The 9,065-nt window shown below is 56.8% G+C and overlaps 1 protein-coding gene across 1 annotated transcript; it reads left to right on the forward strand.

The window, feature by feature from the left end:
• The first annotated feature begins 7,385 nt into the window (after positions 1-7,385).
• Positions 7,386-9,065, forward strand: MYEOV (myeloma overexpressed). Its single transcript, XM_074401937.1, is given in 9 exon segments — positions 7,386-7,424; positions 7,559-7,627; positions 7,948-8,223; positions 8,298-8,361; positions 8,364-8,447; positions 8,450-8,523; positions 8,525-8,816; positions 8,819-8,848; positions 8,851-9,065. Coding segments are annotated over 9 exon segments (1,143 nt in total).

Genomic DNA, 9,065 nt, shown 5'->3' on the forward strand with positions numbered 1-9,065 from the left:
CCGAGCGAGCTCACAAATGGGGCATAACTGAGACGCGGGAATGCCTGGGTCGCCGCGCAGTGACTGGGCAGGGCTGCCCTCCCCTGCGGGTCAGCAAAAACCGTGTCAAGTGAAACCCATTCTAATTAAAGGGAACATTAAGCAGGGGCCTTTTAAACATGGCCATTTCCTAAAGTTCTCTCTTGATACCAATTAATTCCCAGAGGAAGGAGTGGAGTTGAGGGTGGGGGGAGGGTGGCCGAAAGCCCTGGGAGAGCCTAGTCTCACTCTGCGTTTATCTAGAAATCCATCTCAGCAGCCATTTAAAGATCCCAGGAAAACTTCTCCAGGCCCTGGCTCTTCAACGGTTTAATGAACACTGCCCCACGCCACCACCCTACCCCCACTTCCTGGGAAAAGAGATGAAAACCAGAGGGGCCAAAAACATGGCTGAGATGTGAACCGGCCGAGAGGAGGTGCTGGGGAGGATTGGTGGAGAGGCGGCTGGGTCGCACAGTGTTCCTGCACCTGTCAGGCATTGATGGAGCAACTTCCGAGTGCCAGGTACTGGCACCCACCTGGTCAGCCCGCCGGGGTCTGACAGTCCCCTCTGCCCTCTTGGCCAAGGTAGCTGGAAAATCACAGTAACTACCACCACGCTCACCGCGCGTGTCACTGTGCTCCAGATGATAAATGATGCACGTGACCTTGCTCTGCCTCCACTTGTGTGTGTGCGTGACAGACAAAGAAAGAGAATGACCGCTGTCTCGTCCTCACCTGTGCTTGTTACTACAATTTTCCAACTGTCATGGCCAAAAGTACCCACAGAGCAGAAAGGAGGGCTGGACTCTGGTGGGCTTCATGTCGGCTTCGTGATAAGCTGGGGAGTTGATCCCACCGAGGAGAGTGGTTCAGACTCCAGACTCCCCCAATCGGTCATCAGTTGCCTGAGCACTAAAGTGAGGATTCTGCAATCAATCAGTTATGTCTGCCATGAGAACAGCATGGCACAGCCATACCTGTGTGCTGGGCCTGAGCCGGCACTGCTCTAAAACGGAAACTGAAGTGGTGTTTGAGGAAAAATTATGAAAGCGACTATGGACGAAGCCGTTGAACTTTCTTATCTCAAGGACCTGGCGTAGCTTGTGACATGTCCTGAGATAAGAACCTGGACTGTCCCCGCCCATTGCTTGGGGTCACCCGATGGCCTCAGACACCTGTGAAACCCAAACTCAGTCCTGTGAACCACACCCGCTGGCTTTATGGTGCTGCTCCCAGCCTCTCCCTTGGCCTCCGTGTGGCTGCTGGCTCACTGTCTATAGTGGATTTCATCCAGCCGCCATCTGAGTGAGTCTCAGAAGGGACATGAATCCTGTCCAGAAGCAAGATCCAGGGGCTCCTGGCCCATGGAAGTGGGCACGGCTCATGCTGACCAGCCGAGGCTCCCTGACTTGCTGTGTCTGCTCCAGGCTCAGCATCCGCCTGTTGCCTCTGCCTGGGCTGAGTCCCCTCACCTGGGCAACCTGGAAAGTTCTCCCAGCTCTGCAGGACCTCCAGCAAAGCCCCTTGCCCGCCCCCGCCCGGCTCCTAGGAGCTCGGGCAGCCTCCCAGACAGCCTCGTGCTTTGCACTCCTCTCACTGTGTCGTAAACGACCTGCATATGAAGAATCTCTCTCCTCTGCTCCATTCTGGGGGCCCATCACACCACGGCCAAGTCCCACCAGCCACTGTCCCTGAGTCTCTCTTCTAGAATGCACAGAAACAGGAATTGGGATCCTTTTAGTGTCTCATGGTGCTGGCACAGGGCCAGGTGTCCAGTTCACCCTCAGTCCTGAGTCACAGAAGCAAGGCCATCTCGGGTTCTAAAATGTTCTTTTACTGTTGTTGAAGGAATGCCTTCTTCAACCCCTCTGCAAGCCTCTGGAGGACCCTGGCAGGTGGCTTTACCAGTGCGGATGGGCAAGGTCCCTCTCTGCCCCAGGAGCAGTAGGGGCCTCCAGCCAGCCTTCTCTGTTGCTCCTTTTGGGAGAGATTTCCACTTGGGGCTCCAGCCAGCAAGGCAGAGAGACGGGTATCTGTTTTAGTGCTGCAGGGCTTGGCCTGGACAGCCTCTGTCATGTGTGTGACAATCATAACACAAATAGTGTTGAGATCAGCATGTGATCACCATCCGCGGCTTCTTACACACTTACTGTGCACCAGGCACTGAGCTACGCCCTTCTTAATGCTCACTTAGTTCACCTTCTCATAACTTGCTGGCTTCAATCTTGCTTTACTGTTGGGAAATGGGAGGCCAATAGAGGTGGTGCAAAGTGACGATTTGAACCAAGGACCCCCTCCTGCTCTTCACAGCTCATGCTCTTACTGTGGCACCTGCCAATTCTGCGGCACCCAAGCGGGTCTGTGTGGAGAGGCCATCGGCTCCCTGGCCCCCATCCCAGGAGGAACCCAGGCCTCAGGAACCTCCTGAGGAAAGGCCCCACTGACCATGACCCTCAAAGATACCCTGGAGGCCACCTGCAGGCATACCTGTATTAGTTATCTATGTGCATAACAAATCGCCACCAACTCAATAGCTTACCTCAACCCCACTTGCGAGTTCAAAGTGATGCAGGTCAGATGTCCAGGCACTGCTTGGTGGGTCTTTTGCTCGTGGTCTCACATGGTGGAAGGTGGGGTGTCAGCCAGACTGGGCTCCTTCTCGGGGATCTGGGGAAGAGTCTGCTCCCACGCTTATCTGGGTTGTTGTCTAAATGCAGTTGCTTGCAGTCATGGCTGTAGGATTGATGTCCCTGTTTCCTGCTGGCTGTCGGCTGGGGCTACTCTCAGCTCCCTTGGCCACCACGTTCCTTGCCATGTGGTACCCTTCCTTTTCCAAACCAGCCGTGCTTCTCATCGGCCAACTCCCGACTTCCACTCTGGAGACCAGATGGAGAAACCAACCTACTTGTGAAAGGCTCATGGGGTAAGATCAGGCCCATCAGGTTAATGTCCCTTTCTCAAAATGAACAAGTCAGCGGTGCCATCTAACCCCATCTTATCGTGGAGTGGAGTTCATCATATTCACAGTGGCAGCGACAGTGTAGGGTATGTGCACCAGGGGTGTGGGGCTGGGGTCTGTCATAGAATTCTGCCTCTCACAATGTTAAAAATTAATTCAGCATCGGTGGTTACTTTTCCCATGGAGACTGCAACCTGTTGGGCTGGGGTGGGGCATGGGGAGGGCCATCGACTTCACACAGCTTTGGTACAGAATCCTGGCTCTGATCCCCAATGCTTGATGGCCTTGAAGAAGCAGCCTGACTATTCTGGGCCTCGGTTTACTCATCTGTAAAATGGAGTGAGGGCCACTGGCAAGGCAGCCGGAAGGTTAAATGGGATCATGCAGGTAAAAATTTTGGCAGAGCCTGGCCCCTGGAGCCTGGGCAATAGATGCTGCTGCTGCCGTGCGTGGTTTTTTAGAACAACCCAGCCTTCTGTTTTGTTTGAAGCAGGGTGGGACCAATGAAAAGCATGCTTTTAGGCTCAAACACATTCTGAGTCCACATCAGGATCTCCCAGAATCCGACTGTGGCCAGCGAGGCCCCGAGTGCTGGACACAAGACATGCCACGTGCTGACCAGTGCCGACATACTGGTGGCTGCAACCTGGGCTGGCTGCTGGCCAGTTGCTCACGGGGGAAGGGTCAGGGCCAAGCCTGATCTCTCAGAGCAAGAGGGTTGGGCATGGAGTGGTGGCAGGTGGAGCATCATATGCCCATGCCAGTGGAGCCGTGGTCCCTCCTTGGCAGTGCTCTGAGGGAAACTGGCACCCCTGTACCCCTCTCTTTAGAGGCTTTGGCTTCCTCTTTGTGTCTTACTGGGAAAGAGCAGCCAGACTGGTGTGGATGCTGTGCCTCTAGGTTCCACTGCTAACTTGTTATGTGACTGAGCCACTCGACAACTTAGGTTCCTTCTCTGTAAAATGGGGATAACAGTGGTCTTAGCTCATAAAGTTGTCATGAGGATTAAATGAAATAGTGTGGGAACACCACTGACATATGGTGCATGTTCAGTAAAAGTTATCCTCACCGTTATTATCATCACCACCATCATGATCATCATCACCACCACCATCACCATCACCACCACCAGCATCACCATCACCACCATCATCACCATCACCATCACCACCACCATCATCAGCACCATCATCGTCATCATCACCATCATCACCATCATCATCACCATCACCACCACCATCACCATCACCATCACCACCATCATCATCACCATCACCATCATCACCATCACCACCACCATTATCACCATCACCACCACCATCATCATCACCATCACCACCACCATCATCACCATCACCACCATCATCATCACCACCATCATCACCATCACCATCAACATCATTATCACCACCATCACCATTACCACCATCGTCATCACCATCACCATCATCATAACCACCACCATAACCATCACCACCATCATCATCACCATCATCATCACCACCATCATCACCATCATAGTCATATAACCATCATCATCACCATCACCACCGGTATTCGTCATCATCTCATTATCACTCTCACTCTCATCACTATTATCATCATCACCGTGTCCTTACCATCATCACCATCACTATCATCATCACCATCATCAACGTCATCATTATCACCATCATCACTGTCATCACCATCATCATCACCATCACCAACTCATCCTGGTTTAACAGGTGGGCTGGCACTCTGAGTGTCGAAGACAGAGGGAGAAAATCAAGCTGGGACAGTGAGATTTCTACAGTCCTTCCCAGCAGGACCTGAGTGGGCCGTTGGGAGTCCCAGCAGCAGGTATCAGCCCAAAATTGAGCCCTGATAATCAGAGCAAGTCTCTGGTGAGACCTAGTGACACCGAGGGGTGCCGACAGCAGACAAAGGTGAGGTGAGGTATCCCCTGACACCACCCCCTTCTATCTGCTCTTTGGAGAGGATCTACCAAGCAGAACTGAGGTCTTAAGCCATTTCCACCTCTACGTAACCTCATACAGGCTTCATCTTGTCTCCTGGCCTCAGTTTCCCCATCTCTAAAATGGAGACGCATCAGGATCTGCCCTCGGCAAGTTGCTGGGGGCCTGCCCTGAGCAGCCGGTAGGTGGCGCTGGTGGGCTGGTGGTTCGGTTGGGGGAGGTTTTCATAGGGGCTCTGGAGGTCCCAGTCGGGCACTGGGGAGACCTCCCCCGATTCCCTGGGGGCAGAGCAGAGCTCTTGCCTTTGGAGGAGCTGCAGAGCCTGGCTTGGGCAACTTAGAAGCTTTGCACAGGTATCTCCAGTTCAGCGGGGACCAAATGATATCCTGGCTCTCACCCCACGGAGTGGCATCACCGTCTTCCTGGGAGCTGTCTGGATACCCCTCTCCTGGGCCCTCACCTTTAATTTGTCCCTGAGTCCTGTCAGGGTCACCGTCCCTCCCACCACCGTCTCCCACCTGGGTGACCATGGGAACCTCCTCGCCCACTCCCTCCAGTTCCCTCCACTGCACCTGGGGGTGGCTTCTAAAATGCCAGTGTAGCCCAGCCTCAGCAACATGCAGGATCCCCAGTCCTCAGGACAAAGTCCAAATCCCCGACAAGGCCTGTGAAGTCCCGTGAGGTCCTGTGGGTCTGGGGCTAGCTCTGGGCTGCAGGCCCTCCTCTGGTCACAGCCGGCTTCCACCAGGGTGGCTTCCACCAGGGTCCAGGTGCACCGAGCTGCCAGCCCTCTCTCCCCTCCTCTGTTTCCCTCCTCCTGACTGCCCTTCCTCCCCTGGCCTCTCTGTGCTTCCCGCTGGCATTGACCACAGTGTCCTGGAGAGCTGGGCAGGGTGGGCTGCCTTGGGTTCCCTGCTGTGTGCCCCGCCTGGTGCTGGGCTTGGCCCTTAGCAAGTCTTCAGTACACCCGTGTGGAACTGGGGGAAGGTGCAGGAAGGAGGAGGGAAGGGCCGAGAGCTCCCTGTGCTCAATGAAGAGTAGGGATTGAGCAAGTACCCATTTTTAGTGCTAACCAAGATATGTACAACAGGCCTGGGGCCAGCAGAACCCCTTGCCCCTGCCCATCTCCCTCCAGTCTGTGGGGTCCACCCCCAGCTGCCCAGTTGTGAGGCTTCCATGGCTCAGCTTCTCATCTGTTAAGGGTGGACCCCTCACAGCGAGGCCACGTGGGATACATAGCTCGTTCTTAGGGTGCCTGGCCTGCAGGAGACCCCTAAGGAGGTTCTACATTCCTAGGGCCACTGTTCTTAATAGGAAGGGATGGTGAAGCCAGTAAATAGATGAATAATTGAATGAATGAATGAATGAATGGCACCCTAGCCCCATTGGTCCCCTGGGTGACTTCAGGATCCTTGAGGGGTTGGCTGTGTAGTTTGCCTCAGGTAGGACCCAGGGGAGCTGGGGAGGCCTGACTCACCCAGGGGGGCAGGCCTTAAGGTTGGGCACACCCATGTGTGGGCTCTGCCCTGGCCTTAACCGTGAGAAGGAAATGTTGGCAGGAAAGAAAGCCCCACCCACCTGGGCTAGCCCCACCCCCGAGCAGCCCCACCCACCCGAGCTAGCCCCACCCACAAGCAGCCCCACCCACCTGGGCTAGCCCCACCCACAAGCAGCCCCACCCACCTCAGCTAGCCCCACCCACAAGCAGCCCCACCCACCTGGGCTAGCCCCACCCACAAGCAGCCCCACCCACCTGGGCTAGCCCCACCCACAAGCAACCCCACCCACCTGGGCTAGCCCCACCCACAAGCAGCTTCACCCACATGGGTTAGTCCCACCCACCAGGCAGCTCCACCCACCAAGGCTCTTCTTGCCTTGATTCTCCTGTTACTGTCCCACAAACCCACATCCCTGCAAAGCAGGGAAGTATGTTTGGGAGAGGCCAAGCGAGTGGGGAGCCCGGGATGAGACCAGGGCAGAAGCCAGGTGTCCGGGGGTCTCCCTCACCCAAAGCTGACTTTTCCCCACCTTGGACAGAGGGCGGGAGACGCCCTCCCCACTGAAGCCAGTGCTTTCCCTAGCCATATTAACCCCACCCACACCGCCGTCCTGGAAGCCTCGGCCGTCACCCCTGCGCGGCTGGGGCATGCGTGGCTTCAGGGATGGCCTGCCTGTTCAGCCGCTGGCTACTCGGGTCCAGGCGCCTTACCACCTGCTCAGCCCCGGGTGATTTCTGGGCACTTCTGCCTTTGGGCTCAGTGAAGACTCTGGAGTTGATCTGGAGTGAGGTGGCCGGGCCTTGGTGGGGTCTGAGCAGGTAAGAAGCAGGGTGTTTCTTAGGTTTTAAGGAGGGCCCTGTGGCTGCTGGGTGGGGAACCAGCTGGAGGGGCAGGAGGGCAGCAGATGACTCCTTATGAGGCTGGGGCCATCATCCTGTGAGAGCTGGCATGACCAGTGCAGGCCAGTGGGGCTGCGGGAACAGACTGGTGGGACCCACGGATGGCTCGGAAGCGGCCAGGCCTCTGCTGAGATGCCCAGGTCTCCTCTGGTGGGCACCTCTCACCCGGAGCCAAGCTAGAACACTATACAGCCAGAGGCCTCCAGGCCCCACCCACGACAGCCCACAGCTGGCTACTGCCCAGCCACGGTCACGCACAGAGGGCAGCCATCCCCATGGTCCCTAGAGCCGGTGAGGATCACTGTGCCTGGAGTCCTCTGTGGCCATGAACCAGGAGGAGAAGGCCGCCCATCCCCCTGCGTCAGAGACAGGGAGGCCGGGCTGCCCCATGGGTTTGGGCAGGTACCTCAGCTCCCAGGTTCCAGGCTTATGAGGTGAAGATGTGAAGGGACCCTGGAGGCCGTGGGGACCCAGGCACAGGGCGGCAGCCTCTTGCCCTCCTTGGTCAAGGAGGTCGGTGCCTTTCCCTGGTAGGTTATGGAAGGTAGGATCCTCCTTCTCTTTAGAGTCCATTCAGGAGCAGGAAAGTTCATCTCAGACCTTAAATCCAGCCATGTCATGCCACGTTTAACGCCTCCAGTGACTTCCCCTGGGACTTAGGACAGTGTCTGGCTCCTTCCCTTGGCTCGTGGCCCTCATCCACACCCACACCCACACCTCACTGCATCACCCACACCCCAGCTCTCCCCAACGGGTCTCACACTCGCTGGTCCCTCCGCCTGGGATGGTCCCCTTCCTGGTGCCATCTCCGTGGTGTGTCCTTCCTGGCCCTGCTTCCCCACCAGGTATGGGCACTTTCCTGACCCTGGCATCCTCTTCTCTCGGAGGTGTGAATGCTACCTGCCGATGTCTGGTTTATTCATCTGTTTTCTTGTTTGTTGTCTGTCCCCGCTGAATTCAGGGACCGGTCACTGTGTTCACCCGGTAGGCTGGATGCTTCATGGAGGGCTCCAAAGCGGGCCGATCCTGGGCTTCCTCTGTTTCTCCCAGGCCCTGCGTGTTGCAGTGAGAGGAGCATTTGTGTCTCTGTGGTTTGCTGCTGAAGCTAATGATCAGAGAGAAGCAAGGGAGACAAGCCTGTCCAGACAGGTGTGGGACTCAGCCAGGAGGCGGAAGACGCAGACCTGCCCCCGGGCCAGGCGGGTCACAGATGCGCCACCAGGCACTCTGTGTGGCACTGGGCACAGGAATTCTGGAATTCAGTCTGCAAGGGTGGTGGGCATTGGTCATCCCCTGGGAGAAGCCTTTTGAGTGGGTGTTGAGCAGGCCGGTAGCTCGTGCCCTGAAGAGGTGCATGGGCGACCCAGGCTTTCCACAGAAATTTCGTGGGCGCGCATGGGTGTGGCTCTGTGCTCACCTGGGCGAGGACTTCTGGCCAGTGCTGGGACGCTCTGTGTGACCCTGGCAGAATGGAGCTTCCCTTGACCGAAAGAGGAAGAAGAGCGTGTCTGACCCCCACTGGCACCCCACCCCGCACTGCTCCACCAGGGGACTGCCTCTGGGGGTGGCGGGGTCCTGGCTGACTGCTGAGGCCCTGGGGGTGTGGGGCGTGGGAGTCAGGAGGACTGGCCAGGTGGGGCCCACCACGTGCCCACCCCCAGTGTCAGGAGCTTCCTCCCTCCCCGTCCACCTCCCCCTCCTCTTCCTCATGCTCATCCTCCCTTGTTGA

Source organism: Saimiri boliviensis, chromosome 6 (assembly GCF_048565385.1).
Source record: "Saimiri boliviensis isolate mSaiBol1 chromosome 6, mSaiBol1.pri, whole genome shotgun sequence".
Classification (NCBI taxonomy): Eukaryota; Metazoa; Chordata; class Mammalia; order Primates; family Cebidae; genus Saimiri; species Saimiri boliviensis.